The 23,504-nt window shown below is 44.5% G+C and overlaps 1 protein-coding gene across 4 annotated transcripts in view; it reads right to left on the minus strand.

Moving 5' to 3' along the window:
* Positions 1 to 23,504, minus strand: part of zzef1 (zinc finger, ZZ-type with EF hand domain 1) — a 348,514-nt gene that overhangs the window by 273,578 nt on the left and 51,432 nt on the right. For all 4 annotated transcript variants that reach the window (XM_072469157.1, XM_072469156.1, XM_072469159.1 and 1 more), the window contains exons 12-15: positions 17,959 to 18,140; positions 17,185 to 17,318; positions 16,800 to 16,870; positions 14,021 to 14,135 (exon numbers count right to left, since the gene is read on the minus strand). In XM_072469157.1, the coding sequence (XP_072325258.1) occupies positions 14,021 to 14,135; positions 16,800 to 16,870; positions 17,185 to 17,318; positions 17,959 to 18,140 (502 nt within the window). The remainder of the gene's footprint in view (positions 1 to 14,020; positions 14,136 to 16,799; positions 16,871 to 17,184; positions 17,319 to 17,958; positions 18,141 to 23,504) is intronic.

The raw sequence follows: 23,504 nt of genomic DNA on the forward strand, positions 1-23,504 counted from the left end.
TCTAGAACCAAGGGACTTGGATTCAAGGTAAGTGGCAGAAGGTGTAGAGGGGACATGAGGAAGAATTATTTTTTGCTGTTCAAATTGGTGGTGGGTGCAAAGACCCTAAACTCTTTTAAAAAGTACCTGGATCTGAACCTTAAGTGCTCTACACTACAGGGCTATGGACCGGGTGCAGAAAGGTGGGATTAGAAAGCGCACCTGGGCTGGCATGGACAAGATAGGCTGAATGGTCTCCTTCTGTGCTGTAACTTTTCTGTGATTCTAACTAGCTTTGTAAGTGACATTTATAAACTTTTATTCAATTGGTAGTCTTGTGAAGTGGAAAACATTAGCTCGACCTGTAACATTACAATGAGAATGAAACTGATAAAAGTAACTCCCAACATCAGAAAGGGTTGGGCTTACCATCTTGTATCAGTGGAATTATTTATGGCCATCTACTTTAAAGTAGAAAAATGTAAACTGATCCTCAACATGCTTTTACTTTGGTCTTCAGCAACTTCAACAGGGTGATGAGAGTGAAGAATAATCATTTTTGCATACTTGAATTTGAAAAAATACATTCAAGCTCCTCAAAGATTTGATTAATAAACATTGATTTGCTTGCAGCGCAAGTTCAAACAACAGTCTGTTTGGTGGGCAGATGCTTATCTAGTGACTCAGATGTTCTCACTTCTCACCCTGCCATAATACTAGTAACTGCTTGTACAACTCAAAAAACTAATGTAAACACAGCATCAACCTGGAATCATATTTGAGCATGAATTTCCGGTAAGAGGTAGGACGTTTAAAGGGGAGTGGAGAGGAAATTGTTTCACCCAGAGAACGGTGAGAATCTGGAATGCACTGTCTGAAAAGGGAGGAAAGGCAATTGCATAGAGGTGTTATGAAGTACTTTTATGTACACTTAAGGTGCCATAGCCTACACGGTTATGGATCATGTGCAAAAAAGCAGGATCACACTGGATAGGTACTGTGACAGGGGCTCATTTTAATGTCTAATCAAAAAAATGGAACCACTGACAATGCAGCAACCCCTCAGTGCTGGGCTGAAATATCAGCCTTAATGTTCATGTTTAAGTCTGGGAGTGGGACTTGAATGCACAACTTTCTAATTCAGAGACAAGAGTGCTACTAACTGAATCATGGCTACATACCAATGATTTATAGACGTTTAAAGCAGAGAAGGAGGCCATTTGACCCATTGTGCCCACACCAGTCAAAAAAGATCTAACTACACTAATCCCATTTTGCAGCGCTTGGCCCATAGCCCTGGAGGTTCTGGTAGCACAAGTGAATATCTAAATACTTCTTAAATGTTAAGAGAGTTTCTGACTCAACCAGCTTTTCAGGCAGCGAGTTCCAGACTCCCACCATCGTCTTGGATTTCTCAGCAACTCCCTTTAGATTTCTACCTCCTACCTTAAATCTATGCCCCATGGTTATTGACACCTCTACTAATGGTAAAAATGCCTTCCATCCATCCTATCTATGCTCCTCATAATCTTATATTATTTTATCAGGTCTTCTCTCAACCTTCGCTGCTCCACGGAAAACAGCCCCAGCCTATATTCAATCTTCCCTCATAGCTCAAGACCCTCAAGCCCAGGCAGCATCCTGGTAAATCTCTTCTGCACCCTCACCATTGCAATCACAACCTTCCTATATGTGGTGACCAGAACTGCAAATGGTACTCCAGTTGTGGCCTAGCCAGTGTTTTATACAGTTACAGCGTGACCTCCTTGCTCTTGTATTCTATGCCTCGGCTAATAAAAGCAAGTATCCCATATGCCTTCTTCCCCACTTTTCCTACCTGCCTGCCACCTTTGGGAACCTGTGGATATTGTAAGGGCCCTTTCTGTTGATTCCCTATTTCCCATTTCTTTTACTTTGTTGTCAACATTTTGATCCATGGATCTTTAATGGACATATCCTTTTAAGTTGAGCAAGGAAGTGAGGAACTCAAAAGTTGCGAAAGTGCTATTGGAGGTTTAAATTTTGAATGGCAGAACTCTGACTTCCTGGCACCTGAGAGATCAGAGGAATTCAGTTCAATTGGTTTGCTGATGGCCAATGAATTGGCAAAAGGCCTTATTCTGCCTGGCGACAGGTGGTGATTGGGTCCTACCCATGTGGGGTGATTTTCAGAGAACCCAGGAAGAGACAGTCAGATTTCATAGAATTTACAGTACAGAAGGAGGCCATTCGGCCCATCGCATCTGTACCAGCCCTTGGAAAGAGCACCCTACCCAAGCCCACACCTCCACCCTATCCCCATAACCCAGTAACCCTAATTCTGGACACTAAGGGCAATTTACCATGTCCAATCCACCTAACCTGCACATCTTTGGACTGTGGGAGGAAACCGGAGCACCCGGAGGAAACCCACGCACACACGGGGAGAACGTGCAGACTCCGCACAGACAGTGACCCAAGCCGGGAATCGAACCTGGGACCCTGGAGCTGTGAAACAATTGTGCTAACCACTATGCTACTGTGCCGCCCAGATCCTGGATGCTGAGAGAAGAAGCTATGGGTTTCTGTCACTCCCTCACTCTTTCTCCAGAACTGCTGCATAGCTGCTGTTTTCTAAACCTGCAGAGAGGTTCTTGAGACCTGGATGAATCTATTGTGAAAACCATTACAGACTGAAAGCAAAAGAACCTCCAACTGAAGGCCTAAACTGAAGAAAAGTGTACTGAAGACAACCCATCTCAAACAGAGATTTTTATCCCTTTTTATTTTTTTCTTCACACCCTCTTTCTCCTCGGTGTTTGTCTGTCTTATGTAAGACAGAGGGTTAAGAGGGGGGCAAGTTAAAGAGATGGGGGAGGAGATTAGGGATTAGATAATAGTTAACCAATTATATTTGCTGCCTATTTACTCATAGTTATTGTTATTAATAAAAAATAATTGTGTTTACATTTACAAACCTGCTGACTGTATTTATTGGGAAGCCAAAGGCCAGAGACTTTGGGTATTTTCTAAAAATTAATGGTTCATTTCAATTGTGTTGTGACTCAGGCTCAGGATGTCGAATATGCACTCCACGGTCACTCTGATCTTCAGTACTTTCCAGGGTCCTATCCTCCAAGGTGTAATCCTTTGCCTTGATAGCCCTCCCTAAGTGGGAGAGCTCTGGGTTGTAATCCATTTACCACTGCTCTGCCCGCCTGGCCTGACCACTGATATCCTCCTGCAGTCGAGGGTTTATCTCATCGCTATTTAACAACCTACCAATATTTGTGTAATCGACAAACTTCTTGATCATACCCTCGACAATTAAATTCAAATCATTGATGTACACCACAATTCTAATGAACAAGTCTGCATGGGTTTCCTCCTGGAAGCAGCTCAGGCACCATTCCAATCTTGATTGCAATATTCGCTGCGGCCCCCATCTGCAACAACCATCCCGGCAACAATAGACGCCTCCTTCAAAACGTGGAGACAGGATGAAGGTGTACTGACAGTAAGAGTCCTGTACCTAAACAATAGAATAGCAACCCTGGGGAACGAACAGAAAAACTCCTGCTCCCGAAAGGGAACAAACTCAGATACGTACAACTGAGGAACATCCTCCGCAAGGAGACTGCAGAGTTCCACCACACTCTACTGGGCAGAATTCTAGCATCTGCCGAATTAGGGGGTGGTAACTACGCCAACATGTACAGACGAATGTTAAAGGAGGTAAGGGCCCTGCAGGATGAGACACGGGAAAGGTGAGAGGAAGAGCTAGGCATAGAAATAGGCGAGGACTCTGGACAGAAGCACTGCACAGGGCGAATTCCACCTCCTCATGCGCAGGGCTGAGCCTAACGCAGCTAAAGGTAGTACACAGGGCGCACTTGACCAGAACACGTATGAGCGGGCCTGAGTCACACTGAAACGCACTAACTGATGTTGGCCCTGCAATTCGCTTTGTAGCCACGTAAAATGGCTGCGTCCCGATTAATTTGGCCAAAACCCGATTTAAAATGGCTAACCGGAAAGGCTGCTGGGAAAAGCAGGTAACAAGACAGAAACGGACAGCTGCAGACAGAATAGCATATTCGGCTCTGGGGAAGTTGGCCCAGATCGATACTCAGGGCTATTAACAGCCCATCCACCCAGACATCTGCAGTTTAATTGGCTATCCCCGGGAACAATTGCAACATATTAGCAATTGAATACTGGGCCAGACCTGTCGGCGCCTGCAGTGGCCGAAACAAAGGCAGGTGAACGACCACCCCCCGATCGGGGAATCGCCTCGCAAATGGACGTATCGAACCCAGTGATTGGGAACAAGTCCAATCACTTGGGACTCAGGGTCAAGGGCCGCCCCGGGAGGCGGGAAGCCCCTGGGCCCTATAAAGTGAGGGGCCAAGTTCAGATCGCTCTCTCTCTCCCTTCTTCGCCTGCTCGAGACCTCCGCAAGAACAGCAACCGGCAACTGTAAGTTTGAATCCAGCGATCGCTATCTGATAAAGACTCCTAGCCATCGACCTGTAGCAGCCTTTTGAATCCCACGGGCCAGATCCGATTGGATAAGCCATTCGTTTCCCTGACCTGGTGGGCTCTTCCTAAAGTTAAGTATTGGCCAGTAGTGATAGGTTTATTATATAGATAGTAGGATTATTGTATAAGTATTAATTGCTGTATATAATAAATGACCGTTGATTTCGATCTTACTAAGCGGTGTGCTGACTTATTAATCATAACTTGAACTTGAACCACGTGGCGGTATCAGAAAGATACCTGGCGACTCGTGAGCAAAGGTGACGCAATCAGAGCTAATAAACTAAGGCTAAAAAGAGCAACAGCTTAAAGCGTAATAATCATCAGAACATGTTAAACATTTGATTATGAGACACCTGCCAAGAATTATAACTGAAAGGATGAGTCATTCGCCTGAAACCAAAAGCCCATCCCTTGCTATGCTGAAAGTTTTGTTAATACCTTATGTAACCCTGAAGTCTTTTACCTGCGTTTCCACTTTAAGCACATCAACAGAACTACACTGAACACTTGCAACGACGATTCAGCAATACACGCAAGATAATGCCTACTGATATGGAGATAGCTGGTTGGCAAGCTCTTCTCAGCGAATGCAGTGACCAGGAATTGAGAAAGACCTGTCAGAGATGGGGCAAGGAACTACAGCCAGAAGAGCTGGTCGACAAGATCATTGAGAACACCGTATCCTCAGGGCAACTGTTATCCTACAAGGCCCTGACAAAATATCACCTGTACAGGTATTTGAGAAAGAATGGTGCACACATCGACGAGAAATATCAAAAGAAATATCTCGCGATCATCATACAAGATGCTTGGGGCACAAATCAAACAAAAGATGATCCGAGACTCCACCGCCATGAAAGGGAGGAATGCAGAAAAATATTGAACCTCCTTACTGATCTATCAATCCAAAAGTTATGCATAAATTTACAGGTTGCAAAACACCAAACAGATGTGATAACAGTTTTGCTGCTACGGATTCCTCAAGTAAGCTGGCTCCTAAAGAAGTTGTTCGTAACCACAGGCATATTGAACAATTATCTGTTAGATGCAGGGGTGGCACCAAATCAGCCTGAGAATAAAGGACTCATGGTTAACAAAGTATTAATACACATTAAATTACAACGTAGAAGATGCCGTCATCAACATACACATGGGCTCGTGTATGCCACGGCTGGTCCCTCAAATGCAGCATCAAACCACGGTGTACAAGGAGTGGCAAAACCGCATGGAAAGTTTAAGCCAGCAATGAAAATAAAAACAACTATTTATAAGTTAGGATATGGGGAATGGGGGGAGAAAGCAAAGTTGATACAAAAGTTCAGCCATGATCGGATTGGATGGCTGAGCAGGTTTGATGGGGTCAGACTACAGCTCCTATTGCTTACAGTTACATTTTTCATTTCCTTTTTAGAAAGAATCTACCTGAATAAACCGTTCAAGACTTTCTCCTCATTGGGCTATGCAGACTGGATTACTTTACAACTATTATTACCGACCATACAGAGAGTATCAAAAATACTGAAGAAGCAGCTGCCATTCAACTGGGGTTTCTTCTCTTTTGGTTACAACTAACAGCAATTTAGAAGTGGAGACATTTTACTTTTGCATGCTTGAATATTGGCACGTTAGCTACTTGTTGTAATCTTGTAGTAATCTTCTTTTGTACAATAAGCAACAATCAAGTGGTTTTATTTCTCATTTACTCATTCTGTGCAGATGTAGAACTGGATATCCTAATGGTAAACAGGTAGGCTTTGTTTCAGAATTCAGACAGTGCGTGAAAAATCAAAATTTAATGAAAACAAAGAATATTTGCCACATCTCTTGTCTGGTTGTAAAAAAAAATGTTTAAAAGACAAGACAATCTGTTTCCACTGCTATGTACCATCCGAGCTTACTGAGTAAAGTCTTTTTATATATTTGTCATTTTTAAAACCAGTCAGAGCAACAAATGAAACCAATTATGGGCACTCAAAGTTACCATCAGCCCAGACTTTGCTGTAAATAGCGGCGAGATTCTCGGTGCTCACTATTATAGAGGAGATAATCAGGCAGCATTTAACAGATTTCACAGAGACTCAGTAGGCAAACAGCATGATTTGTTGCATATTTAAGTGATAGGTACCCATAAACATACCAGAAAAAAATAGAGCTCATCCATTAAGTGTAAGCAGACTTTTAAATAGCACACTTAATTGCTGCACAATTGCTGGAACCTGTGCCACCTAGAAGGGCAAGCAGCAGTTGCATGGGAACACCACTACCAGCAGGTTCCCTCCAAGTCACACACCATCCTGACTTGGAACTATATCGCCGTTCCTCCACCGTTACTGGGTCAAAAGCCTGGAACTCCCTCCCTAACAGTGGGTGCACCTACACCACAGGGACTGCAGTAGTTCAAGGTGGCAGGTGGCTCACTACCACCTTCTCAAGGGCAATTAGGAATGTGAAATAAATGCTGACCTAGCCAGCGATACCCACATCCCTTGAAATAAATAAAAAAGAGCCTCTCTGGGGCCGGAAATTAACTTTTACAGGTGTGAAATTTCATTTCTGCAGATTTTAGTGTTGTAGATCTTTAAAAACTTTTTTCTGTTTTATTAATCTTAATTTCATATTTCTTTAACTATTTCGCTTTCATGCATGATTCACCGCTGAATTAACTATTGGATTTGCACTTGTATCAGATTCCACGCTATTCCATATCAATTCTTGAATCTGATTTGTGTATCTCCTTAACCATTGCTTGCCCTGTATACACTGGTTCCAGATTCCCTGTACAGGGCAACCACACCAAAATGGCTTTCCTATGTTACAGAGCAAAATGCCACAGAAAGTCTGCTCGTAGCTGTAAGAGTGATGAATGGCTGGTATCACTCGTTCACCATTGACCACAATATTCAGCCCATAACAAATTTTGAAAATACAATTAAAAACTGCATACTGTGAGGCAATCAAAGTCAGTGATTGCACACATTCCCATGTGCCATAGCAGAACTTCCAATACATCCTCTGGGTGTAAAGTGCACATCTTCACTCTCACTCCTTTTTGCTATTACAAGCATCGTCTCACAAAACATCAGAACAGATTTCACACATTTTATAAACTGTTGCAAAACCTGGTTGATCGCAAATTCTACTACTGGAAATGCAAGATTCAGTGCTGCCTGTCACAACAGCACAAATCATGTCTTTTGTATTTGTTTTTTATGTTCTGTAAGTGAAGCTTTATACTTGCTTTCAGAAGGACTGGAATAAATGACAGGGTTTAGGCTTTGAATGCTTTAGGTTTAAAAAGAAACTGAATATACAATTACAGATCACCCACGGTCTCAATGCATGGTCTGAATCAAGTGGACATTTGGAGATCTGTAGTCCTGGATAGTTTGAATAGTGAACATTTTTGTATCTGTATTACTGTATCAAACTGAGAATTGAGTGGAGTGTAATTTTTTTTTTTAAACTCTCAGTACAATTAATAAAAGTGTTGTTGTGAACAACTTTTATTAACAACTATGATTCTTTAAGAATAAACCAACACTAAAATGCTGGCTGTAAGGAATCGAACATGGTACACACCAATTCAGTGTTTTTAAAAGAGCATTTTCCTTAAATGACTATCAAGTTAAATCAGGTGTCTTTCCCTCAATGTCAGAAGCCACAGTATATTTCAGTCTATCTGTTCAGAAGACCTTATTCAAAAGTTTACGCCTAAAATCAGAAGACTTAAATAAGACACAACGGAAACTTGATTTCAACTTAACTCCTTCATCACTACAGAAGGAATTTATCCTCAATGCACACTTTTGTAACTACTTGTGAATTCCATTAGCTTCACCATTCAATTTGTGAACTTTAAAACAGCAGCGGATTTTCACATAGTCTGTGGCACAGTGGGTAGCATCCCTACCTCTGGACCAGAAGCTCCGGGTTCGAGTCCAGTGGTCATGGAAGGAGTGTTGATAACATGGTTCAATGGGCTGATAATCAGCTGAGGAATCCTCCCACTACTCCCTCCCCACCCCCAAGGGTAAACAAAGGTGTGGGTATGAAGATAAGCTCAACAAAAGTCTAAACCATAAAGGGTGGCAGAGTAGTTAGCACTGTTGCCTCACAGCGTCAGGGGCCCGGGTTCAATTCCTGCCGGAGTTTGCACGTTCTCCCCTGTCTGCGTGGGTTTCCTCTGGGTGCTCCAGTATTCTCCCACAGTCCAAAGATGTGCAGGTTAGGAGGATTGGTCATGCTAAATTGCCCCTTGTGTCCAAAGATGTGTAGGTTAGGTGGGGTTAAGGGGATAAGGCAGGGATGTGCATCTAGGCAGGGTGCTCTTTCAGAGTGTCAGTGCAGACCCAATGGGCCAAATGGCCTCCTTCTGCATTCTATGGAGGAACCAAAATACATTTTCCTCGATCAATAAAATTCTTTCATTCATAAAAGTCCAGTGCGCCTTGCATGTTAACTAAATGATACATCCTTTCAAATATGGCAGACATAATTTCCTTAAACAACCTTAGTCAAATGGAGATTAATGAAAAACTGTTCTATCACGTCCAAAATGGTGTATCTTTCACTAAATGAGATGAAGACTAACCAGGTGTCTGTATTTGGTAAAAGGAAACTAAGATCACAATACATGAATTCAAAAGGTTTCAATGTAAAACTTCTAGAGAACTTCTATCCAGCCTGTTCCCTTGTGGCTTCAAGTGCCACAAGGGAACAGGCTGGATAATTCAAGGCTGCAAAATCAGACACCCTCACAAACCAGCAAAATTGACACTCAGAAATTCAAATTGTGCCCTTGAATCCTCCCTCCAGGCAGTTTCATTTCATGGATCAGCAACTGTTCCTACTAATACAAGCTCATTTATGGAGCTTGCTTATTCAATAGCATTACTGCCGTGTGTGTCAAAAGGTACCCAAAGGAGAAAATGCTAGAAAATCTCAGCAGGTCTGGCAGCATCTGTAAGGAGAGAAAAGAGCTAACGTTTTGAGTCCAGATGATTCTTTATCAAAGCTAAAAGGCATGGAAAGTGGAAGATATTTATACTGTAGGGTGAGGGAATGAAAGATGAGTCATAGCCACAGAAACCAAGGGAAGAGAGTGCTAATGGCAGTCCCCAGCAAGAATAAAAGGTGTGAAAGGCCAAACGGTAGAGAAACTAAAATCAGATGTAGATGTGGGGGGAGGGGGAGACATGGGTGAGAGAGGTAAAATGAGAAAAAAGGGGGAAGGGGGAAGCAAAAGGGAGAAAAGGTAAGAAAAGGGGGATAAGATAGGGGGAAAGAGTGGGTGGGGAATATATCTCAAGAAAGTAAAGAAAGTAAAATGTAAAATACAGTTAAACTGAAATGGAATGAAAACAAAGGGGTCGAGATGGGGTAGAGCTAATCATCTGAAATTGTTGAATTCAAAGTTGAGACCTTCCCCCCCTCCTTCCCCCTTTTCTCATTTTACCTCTCTCCCACCCATGTCCCCCTCCCCCCACATCTATATCTGTGATGTGGAGATGCCGGCGTTGGACTGGGGTGAGCACAGTACGAAGTCTTACAACACCAGGTTAAAGTCCAACAGGTTTGTTTCGATGTCACTAGCTTTCGGAGCGCTGCTCCTTCCTCAGGTGAATGAAGAGGTCTGTTCCAGAAACACATATATAGACAAATTCAAAGATGCCAAACAATGCTAGGAATGCGAGCATTAGCAGGTGATTAAATCTTTACAGATCCAGAGATGGGGTAACCCCAGGTTAAAGAGGTGTGAATTGTATCAAGCCAGGACAGTTGGTAGGATTTCGCAGGCCAGATGGTGGGGGATGAATGTAATGTGACATGAATCCCAGGTCCCGGTTGAGGCCGCACTCATGTGTGCGGAACTTGGCTATAAGTTTCTGCTCGGCTCTATATCTGTCACAGCTTACCCTCCAATTTTAGTTTCTCTGCCGTTTGGCCTTCCACACCTTTTATTCTCTTTGGGGACCGCCATTAGCACTCCCATCCCTTGGTTTCTGTGGCTATGACTCATCTTTCATTCCCTCACCCGACAGTATAAATATCTCCCACTTTTTTAGCTTTGACAAAGGGTCATCTGGACTATTTTCTCCCCTTACAGATGCTGCCAGACCTGCTGAGATTTTCCAGCATTTTCTCTTTTGGTTTCAGATTTCAGCATCCACAGTAATTTGCTTTTATCCTGTGTCAAAAAGTAACTGGGAAGAGGGAACAGATGACCCAAGTGGGATGGTGGGGGGAGGGAGACATCAGTGAGGGAAAAACAAATGTATCTTCATTTCTTCCACAGATGTTTTTCCCTCACCAATGTCCGCTTCCCCCCAGCCCACTTGGCCCTTTTCCCAGTTGCCCTTTGACACACTGTTCAACTTTGTTTACCATTCACACATTCTAATCTATTTATGTGCCACTATCAGCATCCTTCTTAGCCTTAATCACCCCCATTTACATTCCTTTTGTCTTTCTGTCCATAACATCTTTGCAAACTCCACCTATCGCTGGCCCCCTCTCCAGCCCCACTACAGTATAAATCTGACCCGATTTCCAGTTCTCTCTAGCTTTGACAAAGAATCATTCAGATTCAAAACGTTAGCTCTCTTCTCTCTCCACAAATGCTGCCAGACCTGCTGCGATTGTCCAGTATTTTCTGTTTTTGTTAATAATAATCCTTATTATTATTAGTGTCACAAGTAGTCTTACATTAACATTGCAATAAAGTTACAGTGAAAATCCCCTAGTCCAGTTACTAGTGGTGTACCACAAGGATCTGTTTTGGGGCCACTGCTGTTTGTCATTTTTATAAATGACCTGGAGGAAGGCGTAGAAGGATGGGTGAGTAAATTTGCAGATGACACTAAAGTCGGTGGAGTTGTGGACAGTGCGGAATGATGGTACAAGTTACAAAGGGACATAGATAAGCTGCAGCGCTGGGCTGAGAGGTGGCAAATGGAGTTTAATGCAGAAAAGTGTGAAGTGATTCATTTTGGAAGGAATAACAGGAAGACAGAGTACTGGGCTAATGGTAAGATTCTTGGCAGTGTGGATGAGCAGAGAGATCTCGGTGTCCATGTACATAGATCCCTGAAAGTTGCCACCCAGGTTGAGAGGGTTATTAAGAAGGCATACGGTGTGTTAGCTTTTATTAGTAGAGGGATTGAATTTCGGAGCCATGAGGTTATGTTGCAGCTGTACAAAACTCTGGTGCGGCCGCATTTGGAGTATTGCGTGCAATTCTGGTCGCCGCATTATAGGAAGGATGTAGAAGCATTGGAAAGGGTGCAGAGGAGATTTACCAGAATGTTGCCTGGTATGGAGGGAAGATCTTATGAGGAAAGGCTGAGGGACTTGAGGCGGTTTTCGTTAGAGAGAAGAAGGTTAAGAGCATACAAGATGATCAGAGGATTGGATAGGGTGGACAGTGAGAGCCTTTTTCCTCGGATGGTGATGTCTAGCACGAGGGGACATAGCTTTAAATTGAGGGGAGATATAAGACAGATGTCAGAGGTAGGTTCTTTACTCAGAGAGTAGTAAGGGCGTGGAATGCCCTGCCTGCAACAGTAGTGGACTCGCCAACACTAAGGGCATTCAAATGGTCATTGGATAGACATATGGACGATAAGGGAATAGTGTAGATGGGCTTTAGAGTGGTTTCACAGGTCGGCGCAACATCGAGGGCCAAAGGGCATGTACTGCGCTGTAATGTTCTATGTTCTAGTCGCCACACTCCGGCGCCTGTTCGGGTACACAGAGGGAGAATGCAGAATGTCCAAATTACCTAACAGCATGTCTTTCGGGACTTTGTGGGAGGAAACCAGAGCACCCAGAGGAAACCCACACAGACACAGGAAGAACATGCAGGCTCCGCATGAACAGTAACCCAAACCAGGAATCGAACCTGGGATCCTGCCGCTGTGAAGAAACAGTTCTTAAACGGTGAGCAGCTACAGAATTCTGAGGTGCAGAGGGATCTAGGTGTTCTAGTGCACGAGTCACAAAACATTATTATTCAGGTACAGCAAATAATTAAGAAGGCTAACAGAATGATATCTTTTATTACAAGAGGAATAAAAGTGAGGATGTTATGCTTCAATTATACAGAGCATTGGTGAGAATGCATCTCGAATACTGGTCTCCTTATTTAAGGAAAGATGAAAATAGATTTGAGGTGGTTCAGAGGAGCTTTACTAGAATGATACCTGGAATGAGCAGATTGTCTTATGAGGAAAGTTTGCACAGACTGGGCTTATTTCCACTGTAGTTTAGAAGAGTCACGGGTGACTTGATTGAAGTATATAAGATCCTGAACTGCCTCAGCAAGGTGGAAGTGGAAAGGATGTGTCCTCTTGTGGATGAACCCAGAACTAGGGGGCACTGTTTTAAAATTAGGGATCACCCTTTTAAGACAGAGATGAGGAGAAATCTTTCTCTCAGAGTTGCACAATTTCGGAACACTGTCTCAGAAGGCAATGGATGTGGGGGTCAGTGATTATCTTTAAGAGGTAGATTGACTCCCTTGCCTAACAAGAATCTAAGGTAGATGGGAACGTGGAACTTGAAACACAAACAAATCAGCCATGATCTTTTTATAATTTAGAGTACCCAATTCTTTTTTTCCAATTAAGGGGCAAATTAGTGCGGCCAATCCACCTGCCCTGCACATCTTTGGGTTGTGGGGGTGAGACCCATGCAGACATGGGGAGAACGTGCAAACTTCACAGTGACCTGGGGCCGGGATTGAACCCGGGTCCTCGACGCCACGAGACAGCAATGCTAACCACTGGACACCCTGCTGCCCAACCATGATCTTGTTGAATGTTGCAGCAGGCTCAAGGGGTGAATGGCCTACTTCTGTTCGTTGTTTGTAGTTGAAGACATAGCTGCCAATTGAGCAATGAAAATCAAGGATGGGAAAGAGGCCAGAATTGTGGAAGTGCGGACATCTCAAAGAGTTGTGAGGCTGGAGGAAGTTACAGAGGTAGAGAGGGCCAAGGTCATGGGGCAGAATTTGAAAACAAGAATTAATTTTTTTAAATCAAAGTGCTGCCGACCAAGGAGCCAATGTAGGTCAACGAGCAGAGAATATCCCATGAGTACATACCAACTGCAAGGTAACAGATTCCCATCATGAACGGATTCTTTCAGTTCCGTTAGTTATTAAGCATGATATAACTAACAGAATCAACAATTTGTAATTTTGGTAGGGCGGGAAGGAGAAGGAGAATATTAAGATCATAGAGGTTAGAAATTACACAAATAAGTAAAAGCAAGTGTACCAATTGGTCTATTCCAATTTTACTTAAACTTGACTAATAAGGCTTGTTACAGGCGAATATAAATTTCATGAAGGACTGATAATAAATAAAATAATTAGTATTTTTTATAAAAAAGATAGCCTAATGATAGTTGAAATTTACTAGTCTTTCCCCAAAATATTTCATTTAGGTCTAAGTGCACAAGACCAGCAAATCTTTCATTGATTCTCTCCCTATAGCAGAGACAACAAGCCTCTTACCTCTCGTGTTGCTACTAACAGCAAAGTATCCATGACCATCATGACTGGGTTAATGTCAAACTCTGCAGGAACTCCGTTCGGCGGCAACTGAAGCAGCCCACTTGGGTCTTGATTGCTATGCCAGAAAACGATAACAAGTTACATGGAAACAATTGAAAAACAATTTAAATCTATGAATGTAATATACAAACGGGCATCATAAAATACTGTATAGGACACCTAAAAGAGTGAAAGAAACACAATACATTTGGGGTCCACAGTGAAAAGTAGCTTTTGCTGCTTCTTATCCCTTTGTTCAAAGGACTCTTCTGACGTACTAACTCATACAGGCTGCCAAAGCATGTTTACTGATGAGCATTACTGATAAATTATGTAAAAGAAAATAATGGGAAATAATAGCATCCCTGGATGGATCCCACCAGAACATTGATGTAAGTATTTTCCACGTGGGTGGACAGAGGGGAGAGAATTCTGGAGCCACAGTTGCACAATACAGGCCAACTCTAATGTATCACAGTCAGAACACTCTGTCCCTTAAGAACATTAAATCACAACATGGTTTCTGGATTTTATTTTAAAATGAACTGAACATGAAGGTTTTATTACGAACAATCCCAAAAAGCATTGCATCGGACAGAATGGGCGTTGTTCCATTTTCAAAATGGAAGCAGGCCAAAAGGAAACTTAACAGTAGCGGCCGTGGAAGAGCTCAATAAAAGTTCTTTATGGATACATTCACAGATGGAAATACATTTGTAACAAATGTCTGAAAGTTTTATTTTAGATTAATTAGCTCTCCGACATGGCATTGCACAAGGCGAGTTGGAAGATACGCGGGTCCTGTAACGATGGGAGCATTATATCAGCTAAACAATAGCTGGTTGCTCAGTCACACCAGGTCATTTTAGCAGATCCGCCCACATGACAGGAAAAGACATAACGCCACGTCGAAGTAGAGGAACTACGGTGAAGATGAAGATGACTTGAGGAGGAGGGGTTGCTGGGTGCAGCAACAGGTGGAACATCTTAGAGAGGCACAGGGAGAGTGGCAATAAAAGACAATGGTTTTAAATGATCCTGAGGGAGGTGAAAATGCTGGCAGAGTTTGGGAGAGGTCATGGGGTGATTGGGGGATCAAGGAATGGCACCCTCTACAGTTGGAGCAGGGATGGTGGTGGATGAGAGAGCCTGGCAAAGAGACTTCGATAAAGAGGCTGCCCACACTTTATGTTCTATAAATGGATACCTTTTGAACTGATTTTGCAAACATTCAATTTGTTAATATTGCAGAAAGTAACAGAGAGCTGTTAGTCAAATAAGCATGAGGCTGAAGCTCATCCTGAAATTCAGCACATTGCTATTGAATTTGTCCTTTTATAGATAACATTTCCTCCAGCTACCATCAACCTATCCAGTTCCCTTTTTCAGCTTTCCTACATCACAAGTGAGTTCACTGTGGGTTCTGGCCTTCCAATAGGAAGTAGTAATTTTCTGAGGAGTAAGACTACCCCAGACTCTCTTTCCCTAGGTGGATGAATAGCATTAACACAACTCAAATCTCTATGCATCTAGGAACTGTGAATGCAAACGCACAATTTATTTTGTGACATCAATTTCATTCTGTGCTATAACTTTACATAAATACAAACAAGTGTTATTTTCACTTACCTGTAGATCCATTAATATACCTTTATTAATAGACAAAACAGAATTGTTACTTTTCGTCTTCTACATACTTTGCACAGACAGCCTTGGCTTAGTGGTAGGATTCATGCCTTAAGTCAGAGCTCCTGGGTTCATGCCCCACTTAAGCACATAACCTGGGCTGATACTCCATTGTAGTAAAGTAAAAGCAAAGTCGCAATACTCCCCTATGAGCGGGAGAGCTGACTGGTGGCGATTTAACCTGAGGATCACCACACCTCAGGCGAGGGGCAAGGTTGAGAATAACCTTGGCCGGTACGGGAATTGAACCCCTGCTGTTGACCTCGTTCTGCATCATGAGCCAGCTGTCTTGCCAACTGAGCTAAACAGGCCTCCATTGTTGTACTGCAATGTTAAAGGTGCCAACATTTAATGAGAATAAGAGCAGGGCAGGGCAGCACGGTAGCATTGTGGATAGCACAATTGCTTCACAGCTCCAGGGTCCCATGTTCGATTCTGGCTTGGGTCACTGTCTGTGCGGAGTCTGCACATCCTCCCCGTGTGTGCGTGGGTTTCCTCCGGGTGCTCCGGTTTCCTCCCACAGTCCAAAGATGTGCAGGTTAGGTGGATTGGCCATGATAAATTGCCCTTAGTGTCCAAAATTGCCCTTCGTGTTGGGTGGGGTTAGTGGGTTATGGGGATAGAGTGGAGGTGTTGACCTTGGGTAGGGTGCTCTTTCCAAGAGCTGGTGCAGACTCGATGGGCTGAATGGCCTCCTTCTGCACTGTAAATTCTGATAATCTATGATACTCTATGATAATCTAAGACCAGTCTGCTGCCCCGGTGTAAAAGATCCCCTGGCACCAGCTGAAGAGTCGGGAAGTTCCCTTGGTGTCCTGGCCAATATTTAACAGATGGTCTGGCCATTTTATCTCGTATCTATTTGTGGGATCTTGCTGTGTGCAAGCTGCCTGCTGTGTTTTTCTCCATCACACAGTGGCTACACTTCAAATTTACTTAATAAAACACTTTGGAACATCCAAAAGGCATGAAAGAAACAAGACAAATACAATTTATTTTTTCTTCCTAATCCCCATCCATTTTTTCTAAAAAACCTCATGCACTTTGGACTCACCTGAAATAATGACACAGGGACTGGAACGTAATTGTAGCAGACTGAGGTTGAAACGGTTCAGTGATCGTTTCCTGAAAAGTAAAAGAATACAAGTTAGGGGGGGGGGTACAATACAATGTGCAGGTTGCACTTTAATCAAAAATAGAAAACCACGGTGGCACAGTGGTTAGCACTGTTGCCTCACGGCACCGAGGACCCAGGTTCGATCCCAGCCCCGGGTCACTGTCTGTGTGGAGTTTGCACATTCTCCCAGTGTCTGCGTGGGTCTCACCCCCACAACCCAAAGATATACAGGGTAGGTGGATTGGCCACACTAAATTGTCCCTTAATGGGGGAAAAAAAAAAAAGAGAGAAAACCATGCCTGCATGTTATGTTGAACCTTACCATCATTTTAAAAAGCTGATCACGGCGGGTCTGTACATCTGGAAAAAAGATGGCCGCTCCACTAAGAATGGTATTTACAGCTTCCTTCCTCAGCATTGTTCCGGAAACAGTGTCATATTCCGCATCATCCACTACTACTTAGAAAAAAGATGATATTCAGAGGTACATGAATTAAGATTAATGCTACAGCCGTAGTGCTGAATACTGGGACATCAACGTCTCCACCATATACACTACAGAACAAATAGATTATACAGACTGAAAATCATCTGTTCTCACATCCCCAACAGGTATGTACAGAGGGGTAGCACCATGGCACAGTGAAGAGCACTGCTGCCTTACAGCGCCAGGAACCTGTGTTCAATTCCGAACTTGGGTGACTGTGTGGAGTTTGTACATTTCCCCCATGTGGATAGAATAGAATCACTACTATAGTGCAGAAGGAGGCCATTCAGCCTATCAAGTCTGCACCAACCCACCAAGTGAGCACTCCACCCATGTCCGCCCACCCCACCCTGCCCTATTCCTGAAACCCATAACCTAACCTGCGCATCCCTGGACAAGAATGGACAATTTCAGCATGGCCAATCCACCTACTCCCTCCATCTTTGGAACGTGGAGGAAAACTGGAGCTTCTGGAGGAAACCCACGCAGACACGGGGAAAACGTACAAACTCCACACAGTGACCAATTGAACACGAGTCCCTGGCGCTGTGATGCAGCAGTGCTAACCACTCGAACAGCTAATGTAACCACATCTGTCCCACGCATTACCTTTACAAAGGTAGACATAGAGATCCCGAGCAGATTCCCTATCAATAGGGTGCTTTCTCTCAGTGCTAGGTTGTTCTGTGTCTTGTGCTTTTGAAGGTTGAGGAGATCCAGACAGTAACACCAAGCAATTCTGAAGCAGTTGTAACAAAATTGTCTGTGCTTGGAGGCACTCGAGTTCTCGACTGCAAGACATAAAAAAATGAAAGTTATATTTCTCATATTACTCTTTCCTCAACAAAAACTGCTGGCTTGAAAGTTGACCCGAAGGCACGCTTTCAAGAAAGCTAATGTTTACTGAGGGCCACAACAGCATGGCAATTTCCAGGGAGCCCATTAACCGCCAGGACCTATCAAAGTGAAAACATGGGCTAACTGGGCTGTCGTTACGGCTGTATTTGTGTTATTTATTTTGGTCTGTTCCTAATAGGTGTAGCGTCTATGGAGCACAGTCGTTTAAACCAACAGGAGTGTGAAAACACTCCTAAACCCGGCTCCGTTCCACCTACCCAACCCTATGTCTCCGCACCAAAGGCCTGACTGCTCTCGACCCCGGCTCTACCTTCCCACTGATGTCAAGAGTGTGACGGGAATGAAATCAGGGAGTGGAAGCCAACAGGGATCTACAATTAACTCTACATCCAATAAAAGATGGAAAGTTGCTTTAAAAAATCACTTAACCAAGGGTCTGCAGGTGGGGCATTAATTCAGAGACCATCACTGAGCTGAAGACATATCTCAACGAGCATGTCTTCAGCTTGTGATATCAGAGGGGGCATGACTTCTCCAGGACTGCACCGCACCACTAGGCCTCCCTAGCTAATGGATCCAAACTGCAGACAGGGAGTAAATTCCCACTGTAGTCTATGGAAATAGTAGGCATTAGGTTTTATACACAGTCAACAACATACGTCTCCACTTCACCACTGACCACAAAATATGAGTCATTGAGTCATAACAGCATAGTATGAGACCTTTCAGCCCATTGAGTCTATGATGGCTCTCTGTTCGTCCCATTTTCGCACTCTACTCACATGATCCTGCAACTTTATTTCCCTAAAGTGCGCATCCAATTACCTTTTGAAATCAGCGATCTTCTCTGCTTCCAACACACTTAAAATTAACGAGTTCCAAGTCATTATTACTTGCTGCATTAAAAAGTTCTTCCTCACATCCTGTATCGCTTGTCAAAACCTTAAATCTGTCTCTTCCGGTTCTCGTACCATCAGCAAATGGGAACAGGTTTTCTTTGTATACCTTATTTAAACATCTATCAAATCTCCCCTCAACCTCCTTTACTCCAAGGAGAAAATCTCCGGCTTCTACAACCTAACCTTGTAATTCTCATTTCAGGAGCCATTCTGGTAAATCACCTCCGCAACCTCTCAAGAACCCTCTCATTTTCCTAAAATGTAACGACCCGAACTGAATGCAATTTTCTAATCAGGCCTTTACGTAATTTACAGTGAATTATCGCTTGGCTTCACCCCTGTCTCGGTTCATCTACTGCTGAAACACTCATTCAATTCTTTGTCACCGTTAAAGATGACTATTCCAACACATGTCTGGCTGGTCTATCACATTCTACCCTCCATAAATTTGAGTGGTCTTAACTCACAGCAAGTCCTGTCTACCTATTACCTCTGTGCTCACTGACCTACATTGGCTCTGGTTGAAACAATGTCTTGATCTTAAAATGATCATCCTTGTTTTCATATTTCCCAATGGCTTTGTCCTTCCTATCTCTGCAATCTCCTGCAGCTCCCTGCTGCGCACCACCCCTCTCCCAATTCCTCACTGTGGACATGTAGGAAGCAGCAAGGGGGTGGAAGAGGAAAGTGGCGAGAGGGGCAGCTAATGGGAGGGAGTGAGGGGTTAGGTGAGTGGGGTAGTGAGGTGGGAAGCGGGCAGACAGCAAAGTGGTAATTTGTTTACCAAAAGAAATAAGAGCCAGGAGCAGAGCACCAGTCATGCCGATTTAGAAACTGAAATTCAGAAGTAATACTATTTGTTTGCATTGACTAGTTGCAGCATCGCAAGGAGGTCATTCCACCCACTGTGTCCATACATGTTCTCTACAAAAAGCAACTCTGAAGTCATATGGATTCGAAACGTTAACTCTGTTTTCTCTCTCCACACATGCTGCTGCTGAATCTTCCCAGCATTTTCTGATTTTATTTCAGCTAGTTCTAGTCCCAGTTCCCCTCCCGTTTCCTGCGGCCCTACAATCTGTTTCTCTTCTGATAATAGTCCAAGACCCTCTTGAAAGCTACAATTAAAACTGCCTCCACCATATTCTCAAGCCACACATTACAGACGCCACTCGCCATGTAAAAAAAAGGTTTTCCTCATGTTGTTCGTTCCTTTGCCAATCACCTTAAATCGTTGTTCTCTGGACCTAGTCCCTTCCGCCAATGGCAGTCCAGATCCCTCTTGATTTTGAACACCTCCATAAAATCTCCCCTTAACCTTTTCTTCTCCAAGGGGAATAGCCACAGCTGCCTCAACCCATCTACATAACTGATTCCTTATCCCCGGAACCATTCTTGTGAATCTCTTCTGTGCCTGCTCTGTGACTTCACATCCTTCCTAAAATGTGATGCCCAGAACTGGACGCAATTCTCCAGGTGAGACCAAAATCAGTTCTTTTCATACATATTTATTATAACTTGCTCGCTTTTGCATTCTATGCCTCTATTTTATAAGTATCCCATATGATTTATTAACCACTTTTGCAACCTGTTTTGCCACCTTCAGTGTTTTGCGCATATTTAACCCCAGCTCCCTCTGCTCCAGCACCCTCTTTAGAATTGCTCCCATTGTTTTAGATCACAGATCATAGAATTTACAGTGCAGAAGGAGGCCATTCGGCCCATCGAGTCTGCACCGGCTCTTGGAAAGAGCACCCCATCCAAGGTCCACACCTCCACCCTATCCCCATAACCAAGGGCAATTTTGGACACTATGGGCAATTTAGTATGGCCAATCCACCTAACCCGCACATCTTTGGACTGTGGGAGGAAACCAGAGCACCCGGAGGAAATCCACGCACACACGGGAAGGATGTGCAGACTCCACACAGACAGTGACCCAAGTCAGGAATCGAACCTGGGACCCTGGAGCTGTGAAGCAATTGAGCTATCCACAATGCTACCGTGCTGCCCTGTTTTATACTGGCCCTCCTTGTTTTTCCCACCAAACCTCTCACTTATAGAATCGTAGAAACCCTACAGTGCAGAAGGAGGCTATCAGGCCCATTGAGTCTGCATCGTTCCTCTGAAAGAGCGCCCTACCTCGGCCCACACCCCCACCCTATCCCCATAACCCACCTAACCTTTTTAGATACTGTTTTTATTTAACGCATTTTATTCAAACTTGTATCAAAGTAGGTTACAGCAAATAAACACTCCGGGAAACATTCTTCCCAACAATCAACTATACAGTTTGGACAGATTTGTCTCCTTTTTCACCCCCCCCCCCCCCCCCAACCTCCGCATCATCCCCCAACCTCCGCATCATCCCCCCACCTCCGCCCAGAATCTTCCCAATTATTCCCAACCCCAAAACATGTGTGCATGATTCGCTGGCCCCCGCCCACACCTCTCACACTCATCTGCTACCCCCTGAAAGAACCCACTCATTCTCGCCCGAGTCATATGCACCCTGTACACCACCTTAAACTGTATCAGACTCATCCTTGCACAAGAGGAGGTCCCGTTTATCCTTCGCAGTGCCTCACTCCATACTCCCCAATTGATCGCCATTCCAACTCCGCTTCCCATTTCTCCTTGATCTTCACCACCTGCTCGCCTCCCTGTTCCCCCAGCCATTTATATATATCTCCAATTCTTCACTCTCCTTCCACATCCGGAAGCAGCAGTCGCTCCAGCAGGGTGTATCCCGGCAATCTCGGGAACCCCTTCCAGACCTTTCGTGCAAAGTCCCTAACCTGTAGATACATGAACTCACTACCCCTCAGCAGCTCTACCCTCTCCCTTAGCTCTTTCAGACTGGCGAACCCTTCGTCCAAATACAAATCCCTCACCTTGACCAGCCCCACTTCCCTCCACCTCCTGTATACACTATCCATCCCCTTCGGCTCAAACCCATGATTCTCGCACAGCTAAATGCCTCCTCAGCTGATTCCATATTTTCACCGTGGACTGCACCACTGGGCTCCCTGAATACCTACTCGGAACCATTGGCAATGCTGCCGTCACTATATCCCTCAAACTAGACCCCTTACACGATTCCTCCTCCATCCTAACCCACTCTACCCCTTCTCCTTCCCACCACCACCGCACCTTGTCCACATTCGCCGCCCAATAATAATGAAGCAAGTTTGGCAACGCCAACCCCCCTGCTGCCTCTGCCTCTGTAGCAGGGTCCTCCCCACCCTCGGCACCTTCCCCGCCCATACAAAGTCGAGATGATTGTGTGCACTCTCCGACAAAAGGCCTTTGGTATAAAGATCGGGAGAGCCTGAAAGATAAACAAGATCCTCGGCAGAATATTCATTTTCACCACTTGGACCCTCCCCGCCAACGTTAAGTGCAGTGTATCCCACCTCTTAAGATCCTCCCTGGCCTCCTCCACCAGCTTTGCTAAGTTCCACTTATGGAGCCCCGTCCATTCCCTCGCTACCTGAATCCCCAAGTACATAAACCTATCCCTCGCTACCGTAAATGGCATCCCCCCTAAATTAGCCCGCTGTGCCAGCTCATTCACCGGGAATACCTCGCTTTTCCCTACATTCAGCTTGTATCCAGAGAGCCCTGCAAACCTCCCCAGCAGGCCCATAATCCTTCCCATACTCTCCAACGGATCCGATACATACAGAAAGAGGTCATCGGCATAAAGCGACACTCAATGCTCCCTCTGTCCCCTCATTAGCCCCTGCCACTCTGCCGACCCCCTGAGAGCCATCACCAATGGCTCTATGGCCAGCGCAAACAGCAGCGGCGACAGTGGGCACCCCTGCCTCGTATTCCTGTGTAAGTCAAAGCTTCATGAGCTCATATCATTCGTCCTCACCCTCGCTCTTGGCGTCACATACAGCAACCATGCCACAAATCCCGGCCCAAACCCAAACCTTCCCAAAACTTCGAACAAGTACCGCCACTCAACCCGATCAAATGCTTCCTCCGCATCCATGGACACCACCACCTCTGGTACCAGAGCTCTCAACGGATTCATCACCACATTCAACAGCCGTCTTATATTACTCGCGAGCTGCCTGCCCTTCACGAAGCCTGTTTGATCTTCTGCAACCACCCCCGGGACACAATCCTCCATCCTCCCCGCCAACAACTTAGCCAATACTTTCACATCCGTGTTCAAAAAGTCATATGGGTCTGTACGACCCACATTCCACTGGATCCTTGCCTTTTTTGGGGATTAGTGTGATTACTGCCTGCTTCATCGTCTCCGGCAACTCCCCCTTCTCCAGTGCTGCATTAAACGCCCCCAACAGATGTGGTGCCAGGTCTGCCGCAAATTCCTTATAAAATTCTGCCGGGTACCCATCCGGCCCAGGGGCCTTTCCTGAC

The sequence above is a fragment of the Scyliorhinus torazame genome, chromosome 12 (assembly GCF_047496885.1).
Source record: "Scyliorhinus torazame isolate Kashiwa2021f chromosome 12, sScyTor2.1, whole genome shotgun sequence".
NCBI lineage: Eukaryota > Metazoa > Chordata > Chondrichthyes > Carcharhiniformes > Scyliorhinidae > Scyliorhinus > Scyliorhinus torazame.